Genomic DNA, 13,709 nt, shown 5'->3' with positions numbered 1-13,709 from the left:
GGAATCTGTTACCGTAACAGAAAAAAAACAATAAAAAAATATGTTCTTACGTAAACAAAAGTTGCATTCTTTGTTAATCAAAAAAAAAAAAAAAAAGTTGCATTCTTTTAGCTATTTTGGATTTTGCAATAAAATAATTGCATTTAATTACTCCACATATTTTTTATTAAGAAGATACTTGCAAGAGTAATTAAAAATTGATATTTAATGAATTAGTCCAATTGATAAAAAATTTAGTTCTCGGGGGTTTGATTTTTGGCTCATATATACGAAAAAAAATCGGTTGGGAGGGGGAAATCCACCTTGCGTGCTCAACATGTTTCTCGACGGAAATTAATCATCGCTAACGATGATGGAAACTTCGTATCTATATCATGGTAACCCAAAAAAATTGACATAAAGTGTAGGTTTGGTTGAAACCTAAAATTGATATTTTTTAAACGTAAGGACCAAATTGAAACCTAAAATAAACGTATGGGACCAAATGTGTAGTTAAGTCTTATTTTTTTCGTAAAATTAATTTTGATGTATTTGGATTTTTGTACTATAATTTATATTTACATTTTACTTCTATGACGTAATTTTGAACGGGTCTGTAGACTGTATCAAAATTTTAAGTGATTAATATCTCATAAGTGATAACCCGATGTTCAACTTAGTGCTCAAAGTCTCCAATATGTGAAGTTTCACAGCAATTTTCAGTTTGCCTACCAAGTCTACAACAACCGAAGGTTCATACCAGTTTTTGCAAATTATTTGTTGTTATGTGCTCTATTTCCAGAATCAACTTGATTTGGTTCCAACTTGCTACTATTGTATTGTAGTTTGATTGAACCGGAATAAAATTGTGTTAAATCGACTGAACCACATTTGGTCCAGCCAACGATTTTTACAGTTATCATTTTTTTACTTTTAATTATTGTTACTTTCTATTTCTTAATACATATCGCATTTGCAGGAGAAAAAAATTGTTCTTATTTACTTGTCAATTTTCAAGATTCAATGCAATGTTAATTATTGTTTTGTCAATTTTACTCTCAGGTTCCGTTCCAAAATGTAAGTCACTTTGAGCAAATTACACAAATTAAGAAACGTAATTAATGTTGTATGGAAAAGAGAAATTATGAGTTAGTTTACAAAATTATTCTTCATTAATGATATAGGAAAGATAAATTGAAGAATTGAAAGAAGAGAGAGTAATAAATAGTTAAGGCTATAATAGGAAAACTAGCATTAAATATTTTATTAGTAATGAAAAGTGACTTATAATTTGGTATAAATTTTTTTGTCAAAGTGACTCACAATTTGGAACGGAGGAAATATTTAATATAGAGAGAAAAATATATAAATGAATAAGGATATTGTAGCAAAAGATATATAATTATATTAAAAGTAATAAAATTTATTTGTTGTCTTGGTATATGTAAAATGTCATAAGACCACAAGTAAAAATTAATAGATATCATGTAAGTATAGCTAAGTTGTTAGTTACATGAGATATTATTGGAGGAATCTGGATTCAAATTCTGAATTTCTTATTTCTTCATACTAATCAATAAACTATTTGACAAAAAAAGAATAACTAAAAAAAATTTCATTTACTTGTCATGTGATTCAACCATAATCAATCGATTGGACTAAGGTCGAGAGATTTCACCGGTTCTATTTTCGATCCGATTTTTAAAACAATTAACTTATAGTTACAAGACAAACAAACCTTTTGTCTTGCCAACTGTCTAGTTGTAGTCATAAGCACTTATTTTCAAACACAACATTGTCTTCGTTGAGAAGTCAAAACTCAAACTTACATAATTGACCAGATCAACAATCAAAGTTCCTTGCTCCTACCCCACAGAATCCTTGGGATCCATCACTATATAAATTTTCTCTTTCTAATCATATTCCCTCAAAAGTTTAATCACATATTGCTTTCATTACATGAAAGTTGAAACTTTGCCATAGGAAGCATATTTCATACACAAAATTTTCAATAAATGCATTTCCCTTTCATTAATCTTCTAGCACAAGCAAGAACTTGGTTCTCCTTTTTATTAATCTCTTTGGTTTTCATCAATGGCTACAAAGCTGAGGTTATGAGTGGAGACACCAAAGTTATACCTATAGGTGCAATAATTGATATTAATTCTAGAGTTGGGAAAGAACAAAGAGTAGCCATGGATATTGCTGCTCAAAATTACAATGATATTTCAAATACCTCCAAGCTTGCTCTCTATTTTCAGGAACCAACAAAGGATTCCTTCAAAGCCACTTCTCTTGGTTAGTAACATCTAAGAAATAAAAAAATTCATGAATTTTTTAGACCAATTTAGATTAGCTTTTAGCTTAGAGAAATTTTGCAACTCAAACACGTCTTTTTAACCCTCCAGTTACGGTCAGGAGGTAAGTAAAGTCTGACTAGTAACTGTTTCAAATAAATTGAATCTGGATAAGTTATTAATTACGTACTCATGGTTATTGCGAGATCATTTAAACTTTTTATTTTCTATGTTGAAAATTTTATCAAAGCTAGTTCTTGTTTTGTTCGGTTAAATATGTAAAGTAATGAAAGTGAACCTTTTTCTTGCAGCTGAAGAGATGATCAAAAAGCAGAAAGTGGAAGTGATTGTAGGAATGCAAACATGGACAGAAGCAGCTTCGGTGGCTGAATTAGTACATGAAACTCAAGTTGAAGTTCCGATTATATCGTTTGTAGCACCTGCAATTACTCCACCATTGATGGAGATTCGATGGCCGTCTTTAGTGAGACTCGCTAACAATGGAACAGCATATGTAAAATGCATTGCTGATTTGGTTCATGTTTACAATTGGCATAGTGTAATAGCCATCTATGAAGATGATGCCTATGGTGGTGATTCTGGGATGCTAGCACTTCTATCCGAGGCTCTCCAAGATGTTGGTTCGATGGTTGAATATCATTTAGCTTTGCCGTCATTAGCATATCTGCCTAATCCAGGAGAGTTTATTCGTAAAGAGCTGTTTAAGATAACAGAAAACACACAATCTCGAGTATTCATTGTATTGCAATCATCATTAGAATTGGGGATTCATTTGTTTAAGGAAGCTTCACAAATGGGACTAGTGGATAGAGATTCGGTTTGGATGATCCCCGAGAGCATAACTAATTTGTTGGATTCTGTCAATAAGTCAAGTATTTCTTATATGGAGGGAGCTTTAGGAATCAAAACCTACTACTCAGAAAACAGCAATGAGTATACAAAATTTGAGGATCAGTTCAGAAGAGCTTTTCGCGACAAGAATCCCGAGGAAGATAACCGCGACCCAGGATTTTACTCTTTGCAAGCATATGATAGCATTCAAATAATTGGAAATGCAATAGACAGGATAGCTAGTGACAAAAAGACTTTACTACAGGAAATAGTGTCCAGCAATTTTCTTGGTTTAAGTGGAAAAATTAAATTTGAATCAAAACAGCTTTTGCAGAATCCTACCTTGAGGATTGTAAATGTAGATGGGAAGAGTTACAGAGAATTAGACTTATGGACTCTTGAAAATGGATTCTTCACTAACATCTCCACAAAAGAAGCTAAAAATGGTGCTTCTAGGAACTCAGAAAGTTTAAGTGGTCCAGTAATTTGGCCAGGAAAGTTGCTTAGAGTTCCAAAGGGATGGAACCTACCAACTAAACAAAAACCATTGAGAATTGCAGTCCCTGGAAGAACTGCATTTTCCAAATTTGTCAAGGTTGATTATGATGCTCAAGGAAATCCAAAATATAGTGGATTTTGCATTGATATTTTTGACAAGGTGTTGGAAATTTTGGGGTATGATCTTCCTTATGAATATTGTCCCGTCAATGGAACATATCCTGATCTGGTTCAACTTGTTTATAACAAGGTAACAACTTGCTAATTTTACTTTGAATTTTGCTTGATTCTGAATTTTTTATACAATCTGTTTGCTTTATCTTTTGCTTCACTGACCATGATACTTCTATGATTGTGGTTAATGTAGACTTATGACGGTGTTGTTGGCGACATGACCGTACTGGCAGAGAGAATGGAATTTGTAGATTTTACCGTGCCATATGCAGAATCAGGATTGTCCATGATAGTTACTGAAAAGTCCCTAGAATCAGCATGGATGTTTATGAAGCCCTTCACCTGGCAAATGTGGGCGGTAACCGGGGCCATCTTGACTTATACAATGTTAGTAGTGTGGTACCTGGAGAAGGAAGACAATGAAGAGTTTCAAGGCAATTGGAAAAACCAAATCACCACTTCTTTTTGGTTTACTTTCTCCTCACTATTCTTTGCTCATAGTGAGTATTCATCTCATACTTAAAAGTTCAACTAATGATTTACAAAATGTGTACCAAATTTAACTGATGCCAATTATTTCATATTGTAGGGGAGAAAATGCATAGCAATTTATCTCGCATAGTGATGGTATCGTGGCTGTTTCTAGTTTTGATTCTTAATTCAAGCTACACTGCGAGTCTTTCTTCAATGCTCACAGTTCAACAGCTGCATGCAAATGTCACCGACATTGAGTGGCTGAAGAAGAACGACATGAAAATTGGTTGTGATGGAGATTCGTTTGTTAGGACATACCTAGAGGAAGTAGAAAAATTCAAACCAGGGAACATTGTCAACATTAGTAATGAAAACAATTATGACCCTGAATTCAAAAATTACTCGATTGCTGCAGCTTTTCTCGAACTCCCTTATGAAAAAGTATACATCAGTAAATACTGCAAGGGGTACACTGCTTCTACACCTACCACCAGATTTGGAGGACTTGGATTTGTAAGTCACTAGAATTATACAACCTATGATTATCTGTCTAACTCACTGTTTTGAAAGTTTTCTATAAAGTTGACTAAACCAAATGTCATTTCTACAACATAATAACCTGAAATTCTGGCTACAAAGGAAAATCTTTAAAACTTTGGAGTTTTGACTCTTGCAACATCTTTGCATTCTTTGCATATATTTAATCTGTATCCCTTAATTTCTTTTCATTCTCATGAAACAGATGTTCCAGAAAGGCTCCCCCTTGGCCAGAGATGTTTCTAAAGCTATTTTGGAGCTCTTACAAAAGGGAGAATTGAAGAAATTAGAAGATATATGGTTGAATCCCAAAGATGTGTGCTCCAACAATTTGAATTCCAATACTACAGAAAGTTTGAAGCTGGGAAGTTTCTGGATTCTCTATGTGATTTCTGGTGCCACATCTACTATTTGTTTTCTAGTCTCTACTATCCATTCCCTAAAATCTAGTCAAACACTAAATGATGATGCACAAGAAAGTAATGGCTCCCCAAATGATGTGAGCAGATGGAAAAGGGTGGTTAAATTAACTAGGAAGATTTGTAGCAGAAAGCATAAAACAAGCAAAGTAAAGGAAGATGTTACTGATTCTTCCTCCAGTTGTGATTGCATGAGTACTCCTGAGCATCAGCAGGAAATGGCTCTTCAATTACCAGAAATCATAACAGTCTCTTCCCCACCAACACAGTTGTAAATAACAATACCTGATCAACTAGGAAAAGATAACCAACAATGAGTTTTTCATCCAATAATAGATCTAGGATGAAAACTAAAAAAGGAAGCATGTGTGTAAATAGTATTATTTTATTTATTATCCTGCTTCTAATCCTTGGACAAGTCTTTTTAAGGATTCAAAATCATTAGGAAATCATCACCAATTCTTGTGACTCCTGTAAATTGCTTACTGTAATAGTAGAGCGCGAACGCATTAAGCTTAACGCTGTTAGGGTACACTTGTATAAAGAAATTACTCTGTCAACTTCATATTGCTTTTTCTATTTTGAAACACTATTTCATTTCGTAATTCTTTATGTGGGCGACATTCTACAAATCAGAAATGGCCTTCATATAAATTTACTTGTCAATAAATTACATGCATACATAACCAAGGGGCATAAAATGTTCAGTCAAATGTTTCCCACTTGCATCAAAGGAATAGGAAAATAATTAATAACTCCATTCTACAGAAACAAGCTTTGGAGAAAGTACAACTTAATGAAAAATGTCAGCATCCTCTATAATCAAAACTTCCTCTGCCAAAGAATTTTAGTACATCAACAAGTCCTATTTGTATTCTGGTACAGTCTCGGTGAAATTCTGTTATCTATATCAGAACTGCAACAGAATCACCAATACCCTCTACCTCTACCTCTTCCACTTCCTCTACCTCCGCGGCCACCCCAGCCTCGGCCCCTTGTTCCACCTCTCCCTCCACCAGATACTCTGCCTCTCCCTCCACCAGATACTCCGCCTCTTCCTGCACCAGATAAGCCGCCTATTGCTCTATTGACAAGTTGATTTTGCATAGCACCAGAACCTCGACCCTTCTTTAATGCAATATTGTTAGACCCATTGCCGGCAGTAGCAGGCCGTTTTGCTCTGCAGAAGTAAAATGTCTCAAGTTAGATCACTTAACTCTTAATTACTTCTGTTGTCCAAATTCACAATAGATCTTTTAAGAAATTGAACTTCGTATTAAATTGATAATTAGTACTAAGGATAAGACACAATGACAAGGTACTCTCAAAAATAAAATATCTTCAAAAGTAAAGACGGATCAATACCCAACAGCTGGTGTGGTAGTTGATGCAGTTTTGGTTGCTTCTTTCCAAGAAAGGTTGATTCTCTTGTCTCCAATAAAAGAAGGTGCTTTAGCGTGCAATGGCTGAACATACAAATCGAACAATTCAATAATTAAAAGATGCGAGAGATGAAAGACAACAAAAAATCAAGCTCATACATGCAATAATTCATTTGTTAAAGTAAAAAGATCCCTTTTACCTTTGTCATCGTCAAAATATTATTGCACGTACGCAACCCAGTTGTAGCATTCTGTTTCTTCGTTTTCTGTAACATCATGTAAAAATGTAAGTTTTATACACCCATAACAAGGTACAGCACAAAATGAACAAACCACCAGTCCACCACGGGATAAAACTCACAATTTTTTCCTTTTCTTCATCAGTTTTAGCATCTGCCAAAGATTTGTTGTTTTCAGACATTCCTTGAGTTAATTTCTTGATTGTAGCCCGGGTGAACTCCTCAACGTTTTTCAACCTGCAAAAAGAAAATGAACCCAAAACTTAACCATGATAGCCAAAACGACCAACAAATCCCAGAGAGATGGATTCAAAAGAGGCAACAAAGGAAAAACAATGAAAAGTGTGTATACACATGTATTTACCATGCATGTAATATACCAATATCAATATTTAAAAATATGTAATAATACAATTATATACAAAACTAAAATAGTTTTTATGACTATTGCTAACTTAATTATTGAAAGTAGTCAATCTAATATATAACTTAAATATTTTGCTCTTATTAGTGTGTCGTCGACGCATGTATTTACCATGCATAATATACCAACAACAATTAAAAATATGTATTAAATTGTAATTTTTTTAAATTTCTACATAACTTAGCCAGTTAATGATCAGTTTTTTGTACCAGTTATCGATCTGTTTTATTATTAGTGAAATCATTAATCTTTAATTTCAAATATATAAACTTTTTGCATCAAAATTATTCTTTTTAAGACTTATAAATAAATTTACAAAAAGTAATACGTATTTTGTTTTACAAAAAGTTTAGGTAGTTGTGTTCCGGGGGTCGTCGGGAAGGCTTCAAGGCTCAAAGAGCACTTACGGAGGTACAGGTACTTACATATCACCCACCAAAGAGGTCCTTACACCGACAACGGGAGTTGAACCCACACCCTTGCGGAGCATGAGCCAACTCCTTACCAACTGAACCAACCTTCATTGGCACAAATATGTAATGCATTTATAAAAATATAAATATCATCTTCAAATATTATTTTAAATTAAACCCGCCAACGCACTGGTCATATTCTAGTTTTCCCCTAAACTCAAAGGTCTGTATAAGAACCGTAAGCCTGCACAAAGGCTTCTTCATGACCTAATTTTGGAATTGCAACACCGCCCATAAACATTTTGCATCCAAAATGACATGTGCACACACACTACAAACAAAATTATCAAAAATATACAAACCAAAGACTAGGTTTATTCTTTATTTATGTAACATATCAAAAGAAAGTCAATACCTCTCAGTAAAATCATTATATTGCTCTGAAAAGTCTTCTCCAAGCCTATCAGATGGCTGGCCAGTAACAATTTTGTAACCACATAAACTATTTGTGGCATTAGGAACCTACATAACAACCAAGTTCAATTATACACTGCATTATAAGTGACGCACGACAGCTTGAGATTTTGATGCTGCTCGGGCAATGGTTTACCTTGTGAGCTAGGTGATGAAATGTGTACAACAAGCACTCAACGTATGTAAAGTTCATCTCTTCTCCAGTCTTCTTCCATGTCATGTATTTCTGAAAAGAGCAAAGCACACGGCTCAAAGGAAGTATAAGCAAATTGTATATTGAACCCTGAGATATTATGTTTAAATTTGATTTAATTCTCCAATGAATATTAACATTTAATTATATTATATACTCTTTAAATTTAACTTAATTAATATTGAATATTGCCCTCAAAAACAGGGTTCATAACAATAACAATTTAATACAGGAATTGACCATTTTTTGGAAGCAATATATTTCTGAATTTAAAATTTGGATATTCATGTAATCAATTGATTCAAAAGAATTTGAAGGACTGTATCAATGTAAATCCAAATATTTCGGTGATTGAACATTGATCCACTCGATATTATGCAAGATAGCCGGAATTTGATGACAAATTTATAACTCACTTTACAAGATAGATCCTCACGCCTTAATAACATTCACTTCATTAAAAAAATGTAGTCAAGAGTAAGACTAAACCAAGTTGGCCACATGAAAATCCTACTTTAGCCAGATAACAATGTTCAATATCCAAATAACAGCATAAACTAGAACAAAGTAAGCAAAATTGATATAGTCATAGCATAACTGCTAGTAAATCTACCAATCATGCCATTACTCAAGAAATGTTTACCTTCAGCAACTGAACAATAGAAGGAAGCATTTGCCGTGAATCTTGTGGTGTTGTGAAAGGTGAAAACTCTGCAAGGCTTCTGAGCAAATCTACTTTTCGTTCTCCCGGTAGCTGACATGAATAAAATCAGTTTTTCAACACAAAGACCTCACCTAAGAAAATTCTTCACAAAAAACCTTAACTAGCAAATCCATCTATGAAGTTAACCAGAAAAATAGCATGGATATGATTCGTTATTCATATTTATCAGAAAAAAATTACACGACACAGGTGACCACTTATATAATGAAGTTAGAATAACATAATATACCGAGTTCAGAAGGGAAGAATTTGGAACTCTGTCTTGATAAAAATAGCCAAATCAAAAGTGTTTTTCTAAATATCAGACGTCAATTCAACAGTTACTAGCGATAGAGTTACTTTAAATGATGGTATATGCAGTTTATAAATACTGCAAAATTATTTTAAAAATAATTAACCTAATCTGAGGAAATTATCACAGGTGTTAAGTTATATGAAGCAAACTACACCCTACAGGGTAAACAAAAGCTTAAGCCTTAAAACCACCTCTTTGTCAGCTGATGATTATGGACATAGTCACAGAAACCCATGAAGTAACAATGCCTGAATTTTCTTAACTATTGTATTGGATACATGATTATTAGTATCTTACAATCCATACAAGTCATATCTCGACTCAACAAAAAAGAGCCGAACCAATAGAAATTGTTGTGTATGTATCTATTTCGAACATGACAAAGCATGAATCTCAAGTATTGCATGATTCACAACTTGCCCTTGAATCACACGAGCATTAAAACAGACAAAGTAATGCAACCCAAATTCAAAAAAGCTTGTTACGTTCTTTTCCCTTCATTTTTTTGAAGGACCAGAATCAGCCTCAAACAAATATGTCAACAAAACCGTGGGAAAGTATAAGAGTCACACAAGATCACCTAGTCTACTGTTTCTGATTGATTTAGGCTGGTTTAATGACATCAGATCTGAGTCAGATGCTCATTTAATCAAATAAGAGGCCACAGTGTAGTTAGATTATGTTTTTTGGAAGGGTTGTACAGTTGAACTTTGTCTAACCAGCCACTTTCTTTGTCATTTGATTCATGACTTGAAAATGGAATTACTTTGAAGTTTGTGTAGGATATATCATATATATCAGCTTATATGTTTTTACGGAAGTCATTTGCTTTGGATTCGGATATATATACACACACAATATACAATACCAATATTTTTGGATACTCAACTAATGCTTATTAAGTACCCAAATCAATTTTTTATTCTAAAAAAATCTACATGTGAAGGAAACAAACCCTTGGTAAACCCAAAACAACTAAACAAGATATTCTGGAACAACCCATTCATTCATATGCTAAATGATCTAGTTACCTGGTCAAAAACAGGTATTATCTTTTTGTTTATGAAGTTCATAAAATTGCTGCTGGATGCACCCCTCTGTAAGAAAAAAATTGAGTTGGTTAAAGAAAAACTAAACAAAAACGAATATGGAAAAAGATAAACAGTATAAGCAGTACTTACCACAACAATTGGTAGTGCCATGTGAAGGCATGATATCAACCTATCATTATGATCTGCATCTGCAACCTACAAATCACCAGTTAGACAAAATAATTATTTACACAGTTTTGACTTATATCTGCCTGAATAGAAGTCTAAAATCAAGTGAATCTTTCATTAATATAGAACAGGTTATTTTAACATATAAAATAACTGTATGTGATCAATAGAGAGAAGAAAAAAAAGTAATCACTTTGAATTCTAATTCTAATTCAGCTTGTTCTTCAACGACTCCAATCAGCTCTTTTATCCGCTCATGAGGACACTTTTCTCCAAATAGGCTCAAACTCTTCAGGAAATCCATAAACATTCTAAATTCTACACCAGTTACATCGTCTAAACTCTGTAATGAAATGCAACCAAAACATACATCAACTCCAATTATGTTATAATAAAAAAATTAAACACGAATAAATTGACAAAAAAACTCATAAAAATTGAGTCAGAGCAATTGCGAATACCGTTTTAATTAAATCGGTTATGTGTCTTTCCATTTCCTCTTGGGGCTTTAACAGTTCAGCTTTAATAGGGAAAACCTATATTGAAGATATTAAGAATTTGGTATTCATTCTTATTTTAAACATGCGAAAAAATAAAGAGATCATGATAATTGAAAATCAGAACAAAATACATGTTTTCTCACCTTATCTCTAACAAAGTTTATAACCTTTTCACGAATAACATCATCCGTGCTTGGCTCTGTGCTTGGCTCTTCAACACCTCTAATGTGCTTAAACAAAGATGTCAAAGAAGCTGCATTCACAAATTTACTATAAGGAAACACCCAAAATGCAACGCTAATTATGAATGTCCAGAATCTGGAAAGCATGTTTTGTGATTACTAACAGAAAAATCAAGTTTCCAAGGTTTAAGCCTAACTGTGCAAGTAACAGTTACAAAATTGTTGGACTTCACACTTAATCTCATCCTTGCTACCAAGGTTCAAATGTTTCAAGTTTTACTACCACCTAAAGGCTCCTCAGCAGTCACCACATTAACAAGCTGCAGGAGATCATCTTTACTGGAATCATAAAAAAAAACTTCAAAAATATAATTATATTATATAATTTAACATATGGAAAACTATTCAATCCTAGATATATATATCAAGAAGGCTCAGCCCATTGCAAAAAACCAATATCTTCAACGAAAAACATTTTTTAAAAAGGAAAATGTTATGCACACTGAATAGGTACTTGATAAGACCATTCTTAGATTGGCCATTTCTATATAGCCTGTTTGGAACTGCAGCAGAAAAGTCCCTTTAAGTTTGTATTTTGGTATTTTTGAGTATTTATGTACACCGTTTTTGTTTAGTTTGTATATTGTTTTGTAGTTTTTGCATAGCTGTTATTCTGCAATCCACTTTAGCAGTTTTGGGGTCCAGTGCTCCGTGCCAGTAATAGTATAGGTAAACAAGATGTACCATTAACTTAATAAAATAAAAATATTTTACAATCAAGAAGACTGCGACTCCAGATTCATGTTTATGTAGTTTACTATCAGATAACAAATACAAGTATGTAGTTAATATTGATGCAGTACTAGTATATTTTTGTTACCCGAATATATATATACAACACGCAACACAGCATTTATGCTTCTGAAGATCCTTAAGTAAACTTAAACTATGGCATTTAACTACCACAATATTCTAACAAGTCAGTTATACTTTGACATAAAGACATCAAATTACCTTTCACATCCTGCCTCAGCAGAGACATAAGAGCCTTGTGCACAGCATCACGCTCCACAAATTCCTCTAAAAGAATTGAATAAAAAAAAAAAACTATCAAAATGGAAACCATATTCTCAAAGAATGCAATATATTAATAAACCACAACTAACTTACCAGTCCCAAGAAGTTGCACAAGAATATCTACCATTTTTCCAATATTCTCCGGTGTATCCTTGCAGAAAAGAGGCAGTCCTCTTATCGCTTGCACCCGAACCTGTACAGCAACAGATAAAAAAAAATTGTAAAAAATACAAACCTCAGCAAATATAAAATTCATGAAAAAGAAAAACTACATCGAAAGGAACATGAGACACAACTAAAAATTATAGCATAAATGGCTGTTTTTAGGGACCGTTTGGATTAGCTTATTTTTGAGCTTATGCAATACTATAAATTAGGTTTTATGCTATTTTATAAGTTTCCACTAGTGAAAATTGTATTTTTATAAACTATTTTATCATAAACTACCTTGACAAACTTATAATAATACATAAAAAATTATTTGGATTGGCTTATTTTTTAGCTTATGCAGATAAATAAGTTAGCAAAAAAAATTAGCTAAGGAAAATTGTATGTTTTTATCATAAAACTTATGAATAATATATAAAAAAGCTAATTTATTTGCATAAGCTGTTTTGCAAATATCCTGAAAAACAAGGCAATTGAAACAGGTGATTAATGACATACCCCAAGTTCATCAGCTTCAACCAAATCAAGATGAGTTTCGAGTGCGGCACCAGCTTGTTCAGGAAAAAATTTGAAGAACTTAGGAATGAGCTGTGCAGAGAGTTGTTTAGCCTTGACACTGGTTTTGGCTACAGCTATGATTCCTTGATAATCCTTCACGTTCTGCAAAATACACAAATCAAATCAAAAACCCTAATTGAAAGAAAGAAAAAAAAAACCCTAAATATAAAAGATGAAGATAGTAAACAAAACCTGAGATTTGTCTTTGGCGCTGTTGAGTTGCTCGCCGTATTGGTATAGCTTCTCAATGGTAGCTTCTTCGGAAGGGTCAGTCATTGGAGAAAGTTCTGGAATTGCGATTCGGAAGTTCAAAATAGAGAGTATAGTGTTTTTGATTTGAAGGAAGAAGAAGAAGAAGAAAGAGTAACTACTGACCTGAATTGAACAATACAAGGGTTTCTCGTTTGATTTTGAGGAGAGGGTTACCTAAGAGAGAGAGAGAGAGAGAGAGAGAGAGAGAGAGAGAGTGTTTAGTTGAGCTAGGATTCAATGATGTAGCCTCAACTTGTTACTATTACATTTACATGGGACGAGTTTCACACTCTACCCTACCCAATTTGGTAATTTGGAAGATGGATCAACATCACAATTTTGGTCCATTATGGATTCATTGGATTGGTATTTTTAAAA

General features: G+C 33.3%; 2 protein-coding genes across 3 annotated transcripts; one reads left to right on the top strand and one right to left on the bottom strand.

The window, feature by feature from the left end:
* The first annotated feature begins 1,908 nt into the window (after window positions 1-1,908).
* Window positions 1,909-5,888, top strand: LOC123924211 (glutamate receptor 2.7-like). Its single transcript, XM_045977026.1, has 5 exons — window positions 1,909-2,277; window positions 2,588-3,876; window positions 3,994-4,300; window positions 4,390-4,787; window positions 5,017-5,888. The coding sequence occupies exons 1-5, from the start codon at window positions 1,995-1,997 to the stop codon at window positions 5,503-5,505; spliced, it is 2,766 nt and encodes a 921-aa protein (XP_045832982.1). The 5' UTR covers window positions 1,909-1,994; the 3' UTR covers window positions 5,506-5,888.
* LOC123924212 (apoptosis inhibitor 5-like protein API5) lies at window positions 5,857-13,653 on the bottom strand. 2 transcript variants are annotated; one of them, XM_045977028.1, is made up of 17 exons: window positions 13,455-13,653; window positions 13,272-13,366; window positions 13,020-13,181; window positions 12,447-12,546; window positions 12,291-12,356; window positions 11,238-11,347; window positions 11,056-11,130; window positions 10,788-10,937; window positions 10,556-10,621; window positions 10,406-10,471; window positions 8,999-9,109; window positions 8,299-8,388; window positions 8,104-8,210; window positions 6,974-7,088; window positions 6,813-6,878; window positions 6,596-6,696; window positions 5,857-6,410 (listed from the first exon to the last, which is right to left on the bottom strand). In XM_045977028.1, exons 2-17 carry the CDS (start codon window positions 13,353-13,355, stop codon window positions 6,158-6,160), a joined length of 1,722 nt encoding a protein of 573 aa, XP_045832984.1. In that variant the 5' UTR covers window positions 13,356-13,366; window positions 13,455-13,653; the 3' UTR covers window positions 5,857-6,157. The 2 variants fall into 2 exon arrangements, with proteins under 2 accessions (XP_045832984.1, XP_045832983.1); XM_045977027.1 differs by having other exon boundaries at window positions 13,272-13,576.
* Window positions 13,654-13,709: the final 56 nt, after the last annotated feature.

This window comes from Trifolium pratense, linkage group LG4, assembly GCF_020283565.1.
Source record: "Trifolium pratense cultivar HEN17-A07 linkage group LG4, ARS_RC_1.1, whole genome shotgun sequence".
NCBI classification, from domain to species: Eukaryota; Viridiplantae; Streptophyta; class Magnoliopsida; order Fabales; family Fabaceae; genus Trifolium; species Trifolium pratense.
This window is presented reverse-complemented; position numbering and strand designations above follow the sequence as displayed.

Coding starts and splice junctions, on each gene's coding strand:
- LOC123924211 (XM_045977026.1), top strand. CDS start 1,995: ATGCATTTCCCTTTCATTAATCTTCTAGCACAAGCAAGAACTTGGTTC. Junction 4,301..4,389: donor CTCACTATTCTTTGCTCATA/GTGAGTATTCAT, acceptor TTCATATTGTAG/GGGAGAAAATGCATAGCAAT. Junction 4,788..5,016: donor GATTTGGAGGACTTGGATTT/GTAAGTCACTAG, acceptor CTCATGAAACAG/ATGTTCCAGAAAGGCTCCCC.
- LOC123924212 (XM_045977028.1), bottom strand. CDS start 13,355: ATGACTGACCCTTCCGAAGAAGCTACCATTGAGAAGCTATACCAATAC. Junction 9,110..10,405: donor TAATACCTGTTTTTGACCAG/GTAACTAGATCA, acceptor TATTCATGTCAG/CTACCGGGAGAACGAAAAGT. Junction 7,089..8,103: donor TATAATGATTTTACTGAGAG/GTATTGACTTTC, acceptor TTCTTTTTGCAG/GTTGAAAAACGTTGAGGAGT.